The 18,061-nt window shown below is 45.7% G+C and overlaps 1 protein-coding gene across 1 annotated transcript in view; it reads left to right on the top strand.

The window, feature by feature from the left end:
* Positions 1-18,061, top strand: part of RPF2 (ribosome production factor 2 homolog) — a 420,196-nt gene that overhangs the window by 365,894 nt on the left and 36,241 nt on the right. The window contains exon 9 of the mRNA XM_069607771.1: positions 5,291-5,435. Within this exon, the coding sequence (XP_069463872.1) occupies positions 5,291-5,435 (145 nt within the window). The remainder of the gene's footprint in view (positions 1-5,290; positions 5,436-18,061) is intronic.

Consider the following 18,061-nt stretch of genomic DNA (forward strand, 5'->3'; position numbering starts at 1 on the left):
ACCTTCTTATGTTGGTACTGCTTTGGGAATCTGGCATAGATGTGGAATTCGTCAGAGGAACAAGTCCGTTCGAAGAACAAGTTACTTTCTTACCTGGGATGTTCCGAAGACGTATTCCACATCATACCCTCCCAGCCTGCCATTCTACAGAATTTCTTATGCGATTGCAGCTTCCGTTTCCACAAGGCTTTCTGTAGTCATACTGGCAGAAGATTGGTGCCACACGTTCGGGGGGAAAAAAACTACAACTGAGGCTATGGGCGTCGTGCGTCCTACTTATAACATCCGGTGATGTCGGCTCGACAGAGGCACTAGGGGACAGCGTATCGACGTCATCGACGCAGGACGCAGACGCCGAAAGTTTTCCCAAGCAGCACAGCTGTAGCGATTACCTGTCATAGATGTGGAATACGTCGTCGGAACATCCCATCGAAAGAACGTTACCAGGTAAGAAAGTAACTTGTTCATCTCCCTAACCATTGCAATCTCTGTCGACCTATTATAGAGGTTGAACAATAACATACAGCGGTTCTCAGGCATGCTGATTGCCAACTACTGCAAGTCAGAGGAACCTGTGCTAATCCGTCGCCTCCCAATTCATGTAAGCCTTTACCCAAATAACTAATCCCCCATACAGTCTTCCATTCAAGCTGGTTTTTGCTTTTGGATAGTTCTCATCCAAGGCTATTGTCTCTTGCAGGCCAAGGACATTGAATCCTCCATAAATCTTACCCAGGCACTATCTCTGGTCTTTAGCAGCCCCTGCAATATTCCATATCATCAAATTGATGACAGTTCAGTTTCGGCTGGTCGTCATTCCAATTTGCAGAGTCAGTCAATTGATGTCGTCCAGGCCCTCGTGTACTACTAGATGACTGATGGGAGCTTTGTTTACTTAAGCCAAAATCGGGCCCTTGCGCACTAGCAATTTGATGGACCATCTTTAGGGTTGAGGATGATTCTGTAGGATCACCCGTCAGCTCTGGCAGAGTCGCTCCTAAGGCAGTGTTAACACCAAGGGGAGGCTAGGACCGGGGATTCAATCGCTAGGAGACCCTGTACCAGCTGATCGTCCCTCAAGGCAATCTCAATACAATCCACCCTGTTATTTAGTTGACTAAATCTCATACAATCCATAATGTACTCCTGAATAACCACAGCCCCTCTTGTAACTAATCCAATGTGTGACTTTGTTAATGAGACAAATGACTTTTGATTTTTGAACGACTCCTTTGTTAGCCTAGTAACATTAGTCATAAATACAGATGGAACTCTGTGGCCCCATGGAGCCTTTCTCATTAAATTATGTACTATTGGTCTTCTCATAAAGTCACTGGGGTGCATGTTGTGGCTATACAGCCCCACAGGTGCAACAATGGATGATTGAGAGGGCCCGGTACGTGACAATGTGTTCTGGCTAGTAGGGCCTCTACTAGCTTGCCTCCCTATAACTTCAATGAAAGGGCCTGCTCATGTGGAACATTTATCAGCTATTTTACTCTGACTTTTAGTGTTTGATTGGTAATTCCCAATTGTACTCCCGTGACTACTTTTGGATGCTTTACCACCTTTGGCATGTGGATTGTGGGTCTTGCAGACTGAATCATCCTTTTTGCATCAATAGGATCTTGGTTAGTATAAATAGTAAACCTTGCCCTTAACTCCCCCACTTCCTCCTAGATCTTACTCATAACTACCTTGATATTTGCCACATCCGCCACAACTTGTCCCATAATGCATTCCATAGTCTTGCCAGGGGATCTGGTTTCTCCCTCCCTCACATTTGTCAGCTTTGATGTTTTTTGTGTGCTCTGCTGTTTGACCGTCAACACCTTTACTTGCGATATTTTGGACTCTAACTTCAACCTTAATTTCATTCGTTTTGCTCCCATGCCACTGTGCTCGTCCAAACTAGGTGCAAACTCCTAGCCAAAAATGAAAAACCTGTTGAGGTTGGACTGCAATTTCGACCACCTCATCCTGTCCATCAGTGACAGCAACCACCTCGAATACCTCAGAATTCATCACCGGGTCTAGGAGTGGTGGTAAAAGCGATAATTCGTCTTGGAGGGATATATTCAGTTATGCACTGTGGCACCTGCCGTCCACAATTTTCACCCACGCGAAGGATATAATTTGTACCACTCTTCTGTCCTCCTTTGAGCCCTACTTCAGAATTGCATCAAGTTTTGTTGCGCATGCTCCCTAATTTTCCTGTCATTGGGTCTTTAGGGGGCTGGGACGCTACTAGAGTACCATGGTCATGCACTATGGACTGCAAGTTCTCTACATCCTTTTCTACCACACAATTTGATTTTACTCCCCTCTTCCCAACTCCCTCAACGTTTGTTTCTATGTCACTCAGCAGGCCCTTTATTTCTGTAATCAATAAGTTTACTTCACTTATGGGTTTGAACATTTTAAACAGCTTTCTGTGTCTTCTCCCTGGGGAGATATTGGAAATTGCTTTCCTTTTAGACATTTTTTTCATGTGACGTTCACATCCCTATACAATCTGCTACTGATTGGCCAAAAGCGTGGTAGACACAAGAGAAAGTGCCTAGAATCCCTTTTTAGGGTCACTTTTCAGCGAATAAATATTTTAATTTGCTGGCAACACTGCAAGCTAAAAATCACAACAAATACAATTAATACAATTATTAAACTACGCTATCATGGCCTGTCGATTTAGTATATAGGAGATTCTAAAACCTTCCAATTTTAGTCCCAATAATTAATATCAGGATGTAAAAATAGAAATAATATAAATGCCAACTCCATCCTGCCACTAAATTTTGTATGACCTAGTTCACCACTAGCCCTATTGCAATTCTCTCCTAGAGGCTCGCTCGCCATTATGCTGAGAAGTCATTCACAGTAATAAACTTACCCTGTAACTATTTCGTGTGTGTATATGAAGGCAAATTGACAGATGAAATTTAAAATAAAATTCAATCAAATTATCAAAGAAATAACAATCACAAATGCTTTCATAATGAGGTAAGTCCTGGTGCAGTTCAATTAGAAAAAAGGCAGAAAAGGAGCGAAAAAAACACAACCTTGTGCTTGGCCGAGGAACGCTCGACTAGCTTTTGGGGCAACCTTAGTTCGACTCCCCGCCCTTGGCTCTCAGCACAGTTTTTCAGTGAACTACTGAACAATAGTTCCCAGTGATCACAAGTCTGTAGATGCCCCACCTCCAAACTCCATAAACCCCAATTAAGGTGTAAGAAACAAACGGGTTAAATGTTATTAATTCAGAGGCTAGTCAGGGGACAAAATAAATTGAATAGCTCGTCTGCTTCAAGGCGCTCCTGAACAGCAGATGGGACTTGTTCGCCTTGATGGGAAAGTACAATCAAATCCCTTAAGTTATTTGTGTTGGCGATTGTTCAAAAGAAGAGATGCAACAAAGTGACTAGGTAAGTGAAATGTGTTTTTATCTTTCAGTTGATACTACCCAGGTTCGACGACTTAAAGGCAGTGAAATGGAATGCTACAATAAATTGAGTGGTTCTCAATTTTATCCTATAGGGGAGGACAAGGAGGAGACCAATGCGTTGTTTACTTACCCCTCCCTCTCAGAATTTCCCAGATGACTTGATGGGTCGACTAGAGGTCGCTGGAGGCTGGATTTCCCACTGTAGGTGCCGATGTGAGGTGCCCAGGAGCTGCTAGTACAAAGGTTCTTCCAGGTCTAGATGCAACCACTGGCGATTAAGAAATGCAAGGTTTACTGATGCAGGCCTCTTGAGGACACTTGACGGGGCAGGCGAGTTCCATTGACGGCCACCGCACACAGACAACGGCAAGTGTCCTTCCAGTCACAAAGAAGCTTCTCCAGGACGCGATCCCCTGAGGATGGGAGGCTGAAATTCACAGGGAAGGGGACTTGCACTACAAGCAGGCGACCATCAAAGTTCCGGCTGCAAATGCGAGACATGGATGCTTCTGGCGAGGTAGCACACAAGGGAGTAAGTCAGTCCACCGGGTAGTCCAGGGACACTTCCGAAGGCTCAGGACGGCTACAACATGTTGACTAGTTGGTCCCACTAGTCCAGAGACTGCTCCGGGTCTTTGGAGATTAGCTAGTTCAACAGGGCTTCACCGGGACAGACACAGGAAGGGATGCTGGGCCTCTACAGGAGTCTTTTTTTAAGGATCTTTAGTCTGCTGTTTGTTTGAGAGGGATTCTTGGCTCCAGCGCTGATCTGAAGAAATGGCTGCAGGAGTACTCTTATTCAAAATCCAGCCTGGAAGCAAGTTCAAGCCTACTAATGGTAAGGATCTGCACCATTCAAACAGCCAGTAGTTGTCCAACCCTGGACAATGATTGGTTTCACTCCTGCCCAACGCCTAGACTCACTGGCACCACAGATGTGGAGTGGGACCAGACAGTCACCCGCTTTCCGGGCCCCACACGTACAACTAGTCTGAGAAAGCAGCATATGGTATTTCCTGACCTGGCAAGGCAGGAAGGCCAAACAAATAACAAGCGAAAGTCTCGTGGCACAGCCATTTTAGGGCACTACCCATGTTTAAAAGCCATACGCAGTAAACACGCATGTGCAACACTATAAATAACACAAACATTGTAAAAATATATCTGCTGGCACCAGCTTGTCTTTAGGCACATGTTAAAGTATCCAAAAAGCTAGGGTGACACAAAAGAATACCCATTGTAAGATGCTGTGTGCAATGTTCAAAAGTTACAAAAATGTAAACGATAAAAAGGGAAACAGTTTCACATTACTGATATTCTGTAGGACTGATCAGTTTCCCCATAACAAATTATCAGAAGGCAAGAGAAGTGAAGCGAAAGGCTTTATTTCCTTTCAAAAAGTCAGAAGTGTTTCAAAAAGGAAAACTGATTGAGGGTCCATAAGAAACTATGGAGGGAAAGTTGCCAAGAGAGTTTTCTGTCCTAAAACCGGCTAAATTAGCTATACGTCTTTCTCAAATACCAGGATGCAGTATCTTTCTTGTTTCTATTTTTCTTTTGTTTGCTTTGTAGTGAACCTACCCAGTATGGTTGAACACCACTGTGTTGTCATGGCATTTGTGCTAGAGAAAAAGAAGTCTTTTAGCAAAACGGTTGCTTCTTGCCATCCACAGTATTTGCAATAATCCCTTTTGAATCTAGTTGCGGCCAACCCCTTCAGCTATTCTTGTTATCAAAGTACATCTGTTTGTGGTTCAAATTAAGCATACAGGACTGGTGGAATCATATGTTACTTTTGCAAGCCATGCTTCTGCATTGATGTATTGTTTTGCTGTTTTATTATTTTAGAGTATTGCTAAAGAAATCTGGCTGTAGGACACCTAGGATTGAACTTGAAGAAATCGGACCCGCCTTTGATTTTACAATGAGGCGGACACACTTGGCATCTGATGACCTTTATAAACTAGCTATGAAACGTCCCAAAGCTCTCAAGGTATGGATAGTAATACTAAACCAGTTAAGAATAAATCGTTTTCCTTTTTTCTCTCTCGGCCGCTCTCTGGTTCTCTTCCGCCTTTGGGCTCTATGCAATAAAAATGTCCAGTTTTGATGACATTGTTTCTATTTTGACTGAGAGTTCAGAAAAAAACATGGTGTTCCTTTGACTAGACATGACTTACTCTGTGAAGTCTGGCTGCTCTGACAGATTACCAAAGTGGGAGAATGGGGTGGCCATACAGTACACTTTGCCAACTCTGAAGCACACCATAGAAGATTGTCTACATAGTGTAATTAGGCTTTCCTGTTTCCAGCGAAATCCGATAAACACCGGAAAAACACCCCGGAATAAAAGGTGCCTCCTAGGTTTAAACTGAAAAACACTGTTTCCTCTATCCCAGTGGTGCTTTAGTGTGGGCAGGGATGGGAGGAAGTTTGGGGGTGAAGGCTTGGCAGTCAATGGGAAAAGGGCACTTCTTCCCCCATGTATCCTTGTTTGCTTTCTTCCATTACTTTACCACCTGTTCCCTGACCTTATTCAAAAACACTGCACATTCAATGTTACATTGCTTTCTTTGTAAAGAAAAAATATTTGTATTCATATTTGGTCAGAACTATGTTGAGGGACTGTAGACAAAATTGGGCCATTTTTGTGGTTGATGATACACATCTTAAAATAAATTGGTTAAAATTACTGAGTAGCCCTTGACTACTGGCAAATATTTGTATTTACTAAAAATGGTTTAACATGGATTTCTTTAGTGTGTGTTTGTGGCAACAGATCCGCTGTGTATGTGGTTGTCTGGAGGCGCGCTGAAAAGTTTCAGCTGCCTGTCCGTTTAAAAGGAAAGCTGTGTGAGGCGTCCATGTATGAGGCACACATGAGCCCAGTGTCATGATCATGGTCCAACCTACTGTGCCTCTCTAGAGCACCGGCACCCAGCAGCCAATCAGAAGCTGCAGGTGCCCTAATTGCTATGTAACACTCTTTCTTCAAGGAGCGTTTTAAAATTGGTCATTAAAAATGGGCATTTAATTCTGAAAGCACAGAGAAAGCACAAGTTAGTTGTCTAAATGTACGCCATCATCCAGGCAAATGTAACACAGAACAGTTTAAAACAAACTACATTATTTTCAGAATGTAATACTTCATCACATCAATTGTCAAACAGAAACGGGGTAACCCTTTCACACATTACATTTTGTTATAAGCCTTTCAAAACCTGAAGGGCATTCTTTGACTTTTGCTGAATTGCATTTTGGTATTTACAGTCTCCCAGTCAAAATGGGGGGAATAATGTCACAATTGTAAACCTTTTCCCTACCATAGTTCTATAAGGATTTATATATTTGTGAGAATACCTTGCTATAGTATAAGTGCTATTCATTTATTGGAACATTTCCTCTCTGAGATTATTTTTCTGGTGTTAATTACTTTTTAAAAGTCCAATGCTCTTTTCTCTTACACAATTTTTTCTAAGGGGCACTACATTTGTATATTTCACTTTAAGATATGCTCACTTACTGTGAGTATATACATGGGTGCCAGCTTTTGATTTTTGATATGGGGACAAAGGTTCCTCACACAGTCAAGCGAGAGAGCATGCTCATTCCCCAGTCAAAACAACACATTTTAAAGCACATGTTGCAGCAAGAATAGGAAAAAAGCCATATGATTTATCGGAAGTTATAAATATAAAACATCCAAACAACAATCACCTAACCTGCTGAGTTGCCTTTTCAACATTCTGCTATAGGATCTCCTGATATTCCCAAACCCAACAAACAGTTTTGGCCTGCTCACCCCCTCCAGTCAAGCCTCACAGGGTAGATTAATGAGAATCCCTTCTCATTTTTTAGTGCGCAGCACTTGATAAATAGTTATCTGCTTGGCGTTTATTTTGACAGTCAAAATAATCCTTCTCTCCACCAAAGTGAGTTAGTTTATTTGATTTTACATATAAAGCGCAAAAAACCAGGCCCTGGGGCAACAGGGCGCATACTCTTAAACATGTTACAAAAAGCAGTAGTTAGAGAAGTTACAAAAATATACAGCATATATACATGTACCGAAGGGTACCATTAACAGCGTATAATACAGGGACAGAGCAGAGAGAAAATGTATATTCAGTCCTGTACCCCACATGGAGTCTGGACTGTGTCAAGGTCTCATGAGTCTTGGGAGAGCAGCTATGTTTTAGCATTGTTCTTGAAGGTGTGGAATGATGGTTCAATTCTGATAGGTGTGGGCAAGGTGTTCCAGAGTTTGGAGGCCAGGACGGGGAAGCTCACCCCACCAGCTTTTTGGAGTTTGCATCTAGGCACAATGAGGCTGTGAGTTTGGGCTGCTCTGGTAGGTCGAGTGGAGGTGTGGCGTGAGAAGCGAGCGGACAGGTAAGGTGGGGCGTTGTTGCTCAGACATTTGTGAGTCAAAGCTAGGGTTTTCAGGGCAATTATCTGTTTTACCGGGAGCCAGCGTAAGTCCGATCTGACGGAGGACATATGAGTGCGTCTCGGGATGTTTAAGGCTGCCCTTAAGGCATTATTTTGTACAGTTTGCAATTTATTAAGGTTAGACTGACTGGTCCCTAGGTAGAGGGCACTACAGTAGTCGATTTTGGCCATAACAAGAGTTCTGGCAAGTGTGATACAGTTGGTGGAGTTTAGGAAGGGTCTACAGGCAGTGATAAGTTTGCAGGTATAGGCCGAAGCTGACCTAACTGCATTTATTTGTCTGTTCAGAGAAAGCGAGCAGTCAAGATAGACCCCTAGTGTCTTAGTATCTTTGGAGACTTTAACGTCATTGCTGTCAATAATGAAGGACTTGTAGGCTTGGTCTAGTTTGTTGAGCTGATGATTTGATCCTAAAAGTAAGAGCTCAGTCTTATCATCGTTAAGGCAAAGTTCGTGCTGTGCCATCCAGGCCTGGATGAGCGAGTAAACATCATTAAGGGCTTTGGTGTCAGCTGAGCAGTCTCCTGTGATAGGGATGAGTATCTGGGTGTCGTCCGCGTAGTTAGTGTAGGAGACACCCAGATAGTCAAGCACATCGAAGAGGGGCTTGGTGAGTACGTTATACAACGTAGGGGATACACACGAGCCTTGAGGAACGCCACAGTGCATAGGGGAGGGATCCGCTGATGCCAGCGGTGAGAAGACCCTCATGGATCTATTGCTCAGGAATGAGTGGATCCAGGCATTGGCAGAGTTGGAGAAGTGGGCTGCGGATTTGAGATGCTGGCAGAGTATTTGGTGGTTGACCAGATCAAAAGCCGCGGAGAGATCGAGGAGAAGAGCTAGCTTCCCATTGTCCTTCAGTAACTCCATCTGAGTTCAGGTCGATCAGAGCTGACTCCGTGCCATGTTTAGGGCGGAATCCTGATTGTCTTAAGCCCAGGAGATTGTTTAGTTCGAGGTAATCCTGAATCTGCAGGTAGGCTGCGCGGTCCAGGATCTTGAGCAGGAATGGGACTGTAGTGATAGGTCTGAAGTTAGTTGGGATATTAGGGTCAAGGGAGGGTTTTTTGAGGAGTGGGATAACTCGTGCATCCTTTAGGTTGTCAGGGACAATACCCGTCTTGAAAGAAGCATTTATGAATGCTGTAATGAACGGGGCTAGCTCATGAGATGCTTCCTTGATAAAAGGTGCTGGGCAGGGGTCGCCTTGGCAATTGGAAGGTTTTAAATTGTTTGTTTTCTACTTCGAGAGTAGTGAGTGGGGAGAAGGAGGAAGGTTTATGTAGGTAGGTTAAATGTGTATTAAGTGTAGGTGTAGTCGGTGGTTGGTCAAGCTGTAGGGATTTCTGTTTGTCCCTGATTTTAGATTGGAGGGTAGCAATTTTACCCAGGAGTGCTGACTGAATATTGGTGCGCCAAGTGTTGTCTTTGGAACAAGAGTCAGGGGGGGCTGCAGGTGTCTCGAGTTCCTTAAGGATATTAAAGAGTTCCTTAGTATTGGACTGGGCTGACATAATGCGATTATTATAAGAATCTTTTTTTGCCTGGAGTACAGCTTCTTTATAGTTAAAAGTTTAACACATTCATCTTTATTCTCTTGAAAGTGTTAATAAAATCTTGCTCCGAGTACCCTACTGATACACGCAGTGAAACAATAAAAGAATATTTGTGTTATTACACTGGAAAAAAGTTATCTCTTTTTTTTTTTAAAGGGGGCAAACTAGAAAACTTCAATAAACAAAGATTTGGAATATTTTTGAAAACACTGGAAAAACACCCCTGGAAGTGAAAAAGAATAAACCCCTAAAACAAGAAACCAGAATTATAATTAATGAAAAATATAATATTTGTTAAAGGTATTTGTACCACGCACAGTTGCCACCGGACTGGTCCCCAGGCGCTCTGGTGGATCTGAAAGAGGGTGTGAAGAAAGGGGGTATTATGGGGGTTAGTAGGGTGTAGTGCAAATAGGAAAGTGAGAGCTGTGATGTCCTGCTGGCAGCTTCAGTTCGGTTTTTGGGCCCGTGCGAAATTCCCATGTGCTGTTGTGCCAGGTTATGTGGTGTTAGTCAGTAACAATATATTTAAGAGGCAAAGCAATTAAAGGATATCGGTTTGTGCATAAATGGTAAAATTAGGCACAAGTAATATAAAAATAGCAAAGGATTTATAAAAGCTCCAAAGTACTTATTAACAACTGTAGTACAAATGATTATACAGGTTAATACAATATTATGAACTTTACAAGGGCTTTGAGTGTTACAGCAATTACATAGAAATGCATATTAAACAACATGTACTGAGTACTTTTAAAAGTTCTTGACCATATTTGGAGAAAATATGCAATGAAGATTTACAAGTAAATGGTTCAAGTGATTTTAGGGCGTTTCAGAACATCCGAAATGTTTCTCCCGAGGAACCAATGGGACATATTCAGCTCCCTGGTAAAATGGAAAAAAGTATTAACTGTATTCTAAGGGAACTGCAGACGAAGCATCCTGCAAGCTGGGGTAGAAGGTTCCTGACCCAGGTTGGCTAACTAAGGGATGGAAGAAGAATGCTGCAAAGCTGACCTTGAAGATCGGAAGTGACAAAGGTGTGGTGCCAGTACTGTGGAAGATGAGCACCCCAAGAACTGGAGGCAGCCAGCCACCACTGACTGATGTGAGGGACAAAATCCCCTAAGCATGTAGACGAGACTGCAGAGTCCTGGGAAACAGGCCACGGTTTAAGGATTCACTGGTCAAACTTGATGTCTGGTTTTGCAGGTCCCGATTCAAATACCAGATCAAGGAAGGAACTCTGGATGGAAGGAACTCTGGATGGAAGGAACTCACTCACTCTGGATGGAAGGAACTCAGGAACTCACTCTTAGGATTTTATAAGCAGGAGCTAAATAGCTTCCAGCTCCCCTTTAATTTGGACCTTGGGGTGATGTGTGTGCGATTGGTTTAGTTTCCTTTTGGGTGTGTGTATGTGGTAGTTTTACATTTTTTTTTCTCTGTGGCATAGGTATGAGTGTTTGAGAAGTATGCAGAGTATTGGTGGTTTTAGTAGGGTTTGTGGGGAGTCATCAGAGTCCTTTTGTGCAAGGTTATCTTGATCCGTTGAGTTAATATCTTTCTGTGGTGGTTTGTGGTAGAATGCTTTATTTCTTTGGATGGCCCTGTTTCAGTTTTTGGTGTTTCTAATGTGATGTGCTGGCAGTTTCCCTACAATGTTTCCTTTTTTAGCTTGGTGAGTTAAAGAGCCATGTTTGTAACCATTTTCAGAACTGGTTGCCTTTCCTTTGGGAGTGAGTTCCAAAGTCCTGCTACTATGCTGGAGAACTATTCCTGCAGTTTCTGAGTATTGGTTAGGATCGAGGTGAATGTCATTTCAGGACCTTAGTGTTCGGTTTGGTTAGTAGATGGAAATGTTTCCCTATATGAATTCTGCTCCTTGGTCGTGGATTGTTATTTGTTTATGCAGAGCGATTTTAAGAAATTGATTTCTTGACTGGTGACCAATGAAGGGTTCTCACGGCTGGTGTGATGTGTTCTCAGTTAGTGAGTCTGAGGAATAGTCTTGCTGCTGTGTTCTGTATTTGTTGTAGTATTTTGATAAGGTAGTCTGGCATTCCGAGATGGATGCTGTTGTCTATTTTTGGCATGACAAGAGAAATGACGGCAAGTGCAAGTTACTGCTTTTGCTGCCACCTTCATTCCTCCTCCAACTCCTGCCACTGATTCTCACTCTGACACAGGCCTCACTAACCTTCAATTCTCTATCACCAACACTATGCACATCGTTGCCCCTGTCATGAGGGTCCGCATGAAGCCTGCCTCCAAAGTGCAACACCTGCTATGACTCAGACCTGGCCCCTTTGAAATGCAAGTGCTGAGCGGATGTGGCAGGCTTTGAGCTCTGACAAACTGTCCTGCCGCCTGCTCCAAAACCAATCTAGACATTCCACCTGCTCGGAGAAGAAGGCCTATATCCAAGATTGCTTACCTGGAGCCACTAACAACATGGCTGAACTTTTCAAAATCTGCAAGGAATTCGCTAATCCTACTGCAGTCTCCATTTCTCCTCTACATTCCCTGGCCCTCTGCACTTAACTCGCCTCTCATTTTTTTTAACTAAAACTCATCCTGTCCTTGCTCTCCTCTTCACCACTCCTTTCTCCCTCACCCGCTTTCAGGCCTCCCTTGACCTTGTCCCCCCGACCACCTTGCCTCCTACTCTCCTCTTTCTTTCCCATATCACCTGATGAGGTTTGTAGACCAGTCTGCTCTATGAAACTCTCATCCAAACAGGTGCTCCCCTACTTCTCCAGAACTATCCAGGACAACATTCTTGCTTGCTCCAGCTTTGGCTGATTTCTGAAAGCACTTTGCCACTGGATCCTTCCTGTCACTCCTCAAGCACTCCATTGTGCACCCTCTCCTCAAAATGTCTTCTGCCAGCCCCTCCTGTCCAGATAACTACCACCCTATTCTCCATTACTCCCTTGCTGGGCAAACTCTTGGAGAGCCTGGCCATCTCCTAGCTTATCCACCACACTGAATCTATTGGTTGTCTCAACGACCACCAGTCTGGCTTCAGAGCTGCCAGAGGAATGGAAGCTGCACTCCTGAACACACATGAAGACTTGCCCTCTAATCTGGATTCCAACTCTCCTTCCATTCTCATCCTTCTTGACCTTTCCTCTGCCTTTGATATGGTCAATCATGCCACCCTTATAAATCGGCTCTGTGATACCCTTGCCATCATAGACCTGGCTCTGCACTGGTTGACCTTCTCTGACTGGCCTTCCCAGGTTCAACTGGGTCCTTTTCTCTCCTCCATCTCACTCTCCACTTGTGGTGTCCCTCAGGGCTTGGTCCTCTCGCCTGGCCTTTTCATCATCTATCTTGCCCATTTGATCTCCACCTTCTCCCCTAATTTCCAGTGTTATGCGGACGACATGCAGCTCTCCTTCAAGCTTCCCTCCTCTGCCTCCTCCTCTTCCTCTCTCATTCATGACTGTGTCGGCTATTCAGGCATGGTGCACTGCTATCAATCTCTGCCTTAATGCCAGTAATGCTGAGAGCCTTCTCATTTGGACCCCAGCTACCTCCATGCCTCCTACTCTGGCACCCCTCCATGGACCCCCTCCCTTCGTCCTCCTATGAGGCCAAAAACCTTGATGTCATCTTCGACTCCTCTCTCCTCACATCATTGACCTTGCAGGGAAGGCCCACTTTCAGCTGCACCTCGTCAGAAGCATTCTCCCTTTCCTCACCGTCTCAAGTGAAACTGTTATTTCTTTTACTGAGGATTCCCAGCCTGACTGGGAATATTTATGAGCATGTGAATCAATGCCATACCCCATGCTGGAACTACCCACCCACTCTCTGCTTGGAAAAGCATCTGATCTGCAGAGAGTTTGAGCTAGAAGACAGAGGTGCTCTAGCAGGGAGGCATTTAGGGAGTGTGGGATGTAGCCCCAGAAAGCCTTGTGGATGATGCAGAGGGTCTTGAACTTGAAACTCGCAGCAACAAGGAGCCAGTGGAGATATTAGGGCTGGAGAGATGTGGTCCCTGGGCGTGAGGCCAAGGATAAGTCTCGCAGTCCTATTCTGGATTAGTTGAAGGGGTTGTAAGCACCTATGCCCCAAGACTATAAAGGAGCATTGTGTGAATCGGTGGGCGGCCTACGGGGTGTCTTAGGCTGAAAGTAATTCCCCGCTGCCACAGCCGGCGAGTGTGACGAAGGGATTGGCGACGACCAACGCTCCAATTTGGAAGCCATTGACCTTACAGTGGAGTCTCCCTGCTCCGCGTTCTCTGTCCCCGGAAGGCACGACGAGAGTCCTGCTATGGGGAATGCACATCCCGGCGACAGGGTCGCACACTATTCCCACACAAAGCGCACAACCCACGGTTCTGCTTCAGTAGTGCAGTCTAAGCGATGCAATGCGCCAACGGGCACGTTGGATAATTCGGCGGTGCCTGCCGATCCACTTGATCAGCACCCTCCCCGCAACCGCAGCAGCGGCATGAGTCCGGGCAATCTGAGAATAAGGGCGCAACCACCAAAATTCACGCGACCATCGAGACACCTCAGAAGAAAGCGCTGATGCTGCTCAAGGCCCCGGTTGCGCCGAAATCCACAGCGCAGCCACCTGCCCAGCCTAAACACCCCCTATGACCCCGGGCATCAGCGATAGTATGGCGATGATCGTTTCGGCGGGAAGACAAAAAGAACAGCCGAAAGATACGCCGAAAAACAAAAAGAAAGGCCTACGGACACATCCAAAGACACGTCACAGCGGCCGGAGCCTCGGAAGGATTACTCTGAGAGCCAGTGTCTTTATCTACGACTTTAAGGGACACATCTCAATGTTCTAGGGAGGAGGATCATCAGGAAGACCCCTTTCCTCCCCTAGACTCCTCTGGTTCCTCATCATGGACCAGAGAGAAGTTTAAGGGGTGCATGAACAGACTGGAAAAGTTTGTGGAACTCTCAGAAAGGGTTGCCCCTTAGAGGCCTTGCAAGGAGAGCTCTTATACGCCTATGGCCAAATTCCAGAGGACCCTTGATGCTCTTCAAGATGAGGACATTTATGACCTCACTGATGATGAGGTCCCTCTGGATCAATGTATACAGGATGAATATCCCTTTGGAGAGCCTACTGACCCCATTGAAAGTTGGGAAGACAACCAACTGGTCGATAATCAACCTTGGGTGTCCCCTAACCCGGCCCCTGACACTTTGTGCATGGACTCCCCTCCCTCTACACCAGCTTCTCCAGTTGACGATCCAATGGCATTTAACGCTATCTTAAAGAAGGCAGCCGAACATTTCCAAATTGCCACACGAGGCTGTGACAGATTCTGACTTTGTCGAAGACATTCTAAAGGAGAAGCCTCCTGCCAGCCAGGCTATGCCATTACTAAATTCTATTAAGAGGCGCCTGGCTCCTTCATTGTTAACACCCTCTCAGATCAGGGCTGTGAATCCGAGTCGAGAAACTGTTCTGCCCTTCCCCTTCTGACTGCCTCTATATTAGGGGGCATGCCACTCTGGATTCCCTAGTGGTTACAACGAGGAAAAGGGCGGGGTGCCCCTGTCCTCAGGTGAAACACTGCCTGATGAGTGCAAAAGGTTATATACACTGGGGAAAAGAGTCACAACTACTGCAGAATTCTCCACCCGCATAGCCAACACCACGCTGTTGGCTAGCTATTCGGACGTTCAATGGAACCTGCTGCAAGAGGGCCTTCAAGAGGTCCCGGAACTGGTGCGGACTCGCCTACTTTCTATTGTAACTGAGGGCAAGCAGGTCAATTACAGTATTCTCAAGAATTCTTTAAACGCTGTGGAAACAGCTGGCAGGACTTTAGCCCAGGGTACCCTACTAAAATGGCCTGTTTGAGAAATTGTAAGCCAGAAATGCAGGCATCCTTAATAAACAAGCCGTGGAGGAAACCAACTTGTTTGGGAAAGCCGTTGGTGAGACGCTTGAGACAGCTAAAGAGGAACACGACACTCTCAAGAACTTGGACAAAATTACCCAAAGGCCTTTCCAGAAAAGAGGGGGTGGTTTTCGACGTTCCTTTCATGGTCTATCTCGCGCCCCTCACAACCAGTATGGTTCAGGAAACTGTTTCTTGGGGCAGGGATCCAACACTGCCACCCCGTAGACACCTAGAAGACAACGCCATTGGAAAGGGAAGGGGTCGGAAATTCCACCCCTAGAGGCTCCCCGGCATCAGGTCAGAAATGACATTCAAATCCAGGTTCCCTCCTGTGCCGCCCCGGTCGGGGGACGTCTAACATCATTCCTTCAAGCATGGGAGGAGATAACGGACCAGTGGGTGCTCAAGACCGTCGCCCACGGGTACTGTATAGAGTTCTGCCGGCCACCTCGATTCAGAACTCGGAAATCAAGATGCCGGCCTCCAGAACACCGACGCATCCTGCTGCAAGAGCTCGAGATCCTGCAGGAAAGGGCGCCATAGAAGTAAACAAGGGTATTCAGTGTACTTCCTTGTATCGAAAAAGGATCTCAGCATGCGCCCTGTGCTAGACTTATGCCCAGCGAACAGTAAACAAGGGTATTCAGTGTACTTCCTTGTATCGAAAAAGGATCTCAGCATGCGCCCTGTGCTAGACTTATGCCCAGCGAACAAGTTTGTCAAACCTCTGAGGTTTTGCATGGTCACATTGCAGGAAGGAATTCCTCTGCTCACACAGGGGATTACATGGCAACATTGGACATGAAAGATGCATACTTCATATTTCAATGTTGTCGGCACACAGAAAATACCTCTGGTTCATGATAGAGGACAGACACTATCAGTTCAAAGAACTCCCCTTTGGCATTGCCTCAGCACCAAGGGTATTTACAAAGGTACTGGCGGTGGCAGCAGCACACCTGCGCAGGCTATCCATGCCAGTTTATCCTTACCTTGACAACTGGCTCATAACCGGGCATTCCTATGGAACATGCCTGTCGAACACTCAAAAGACGATGGACCGCTTATTCAGCCTGGGATTCTTCATCAACAAGAAGAAATCCAGCCTAGACATCAAGTTGAGTAGTTTCTGGGGGCTCTAATTCGGACAGAAGACGGCCTTGTCTTCCACTCCAATGAGAGGGTTCAAAACATGCTGCTTCATATCCCTCAGTATGTAGCCAGTCGAGAGGTGATGGTACGCAAAGCTATGCGACTGTTGGGAATGATGGCGTCCTGCATTTACCCGATTCCTCGCCAGCCCTCGTTCTCGCTTTGCAGTGGTGGTCGAAGGAGAATTTATTGAAGGGAAAGCCCTTCACCACCCCGAAATAGAAACTACTCTCACAACGGGCCCATCTCTCACGGTGTGGGGGGCTCCCCTGCTCCTGCAGACGTCGCACAGCGTTTGGTCCCCAGAGGTAGCATCCAACCACATGTATGTTGGAGCTGTTGGCCGTATTCAAAGCACTGAAAGCTTTTTAGAAACAGCTGCAGGGGAAGACGGTCCTGGTCCTCAGTCGGCACCGCGGCCATGTACTATCTAAAAAAGCAAGGGGGCACTCACTCTCCAGGGCTGTCCAAACTGTCCCAGAACATTTGGAATGGGCTCTCAAACAAAAGATGTTCCTGTTGACCCAACATGTTTCAGGGGAACTCAATCTTCTGGCGGACGTGCTCCGCAGAGATTTCCCACTGCCCGTAGAGTACGAATGGCGATTACACAAAGACATTGTCTCCAATGTTTTCACAGAATGGGGCTTCCCAGAGATCAACCTGTTCGCAACTCTGGAGATGTCTCTCCTCCGCATGGAGAGATCTAATGGAAAAGATTCTCTCTCTTCCAGTGAAACTGCCTTGCCCATACAACATGTTATCTCAGGACAAGGGGAAAACACTTCCCCCATGCCCGCAAACTCTGAACTTATCGGCCTGGCTCCTGAGGTCAGAGTTCGGACACCTCCAACTCACTCAGAGATGCATGGACATACTTAGAGATGCAAGAAAACCTAACACACAATATTGCTACTCCAGTAAATGGAAGCGCTTTGTCATCTGGTGCAATTCCAAGGGCGTCAATCCCGTTGACGGCTCTCCTACCCACATTGTGTTGTACCTGACTCGCTTACTAGACTCGGGCCTGGTTTTTAATTCACTAAAGGTTCACTTGGCTACTCTCTCAGCCTACACTGCATCACAACAGAAGGTGATGTGGTGGAAAATACCATGGAAGGGGTAAAGCAGATTCATCCCCCCCATTTCTAACAGGGCTCCCGGATGGGACCTAAATGTGGTATTAACTAGAGTTATGGGATCTCCCTTTGAGCCTATGCATAAGGCAAGACTCAAGGATCTCGCCTACAAGACCGCCTTCTTAGTAGCTATCACTTCTATAAGAGTCAGTGAACTATAGGCCCTTTCAGTTCTAGGCCCTTTTGTTACAGTTCAGAGAGAAGGTGGTTCTGCGCACTCCCCCTCGGTGTGCGCCTACGTTTATTTCAAAGTTCCATGTGAACCAGTCTGTAGAACTGCAGACTTTCTTGCAGAACCTCTCTAACGTGGCAGAAGCCTGCACACACTAGATGTGCACAGGGCAGTCATGTATTACCTGGAAAGAACTCGACCACTAAGAAAGACAAACCAGTTTTTTGTTTCAGTGGCAACTGGTAGAGAAGGAGA

Source organism: Ambystoma mexicanum, chromosome 4q, assembly GCF_040938575.1.
Source record: "Ambystoma mexicanum isolate Mex_15411 chromosome 4q, UKY_AmexF1_1, whole genome shotgun sequence".
NCBI classification, from domain to species: domain Eukaryota; kingdom Metazoa; phylum Chordata; class Amphibia; order Caudata; family Ambystomatidae; genus Ambystoma; species Ambystoma mexicanum.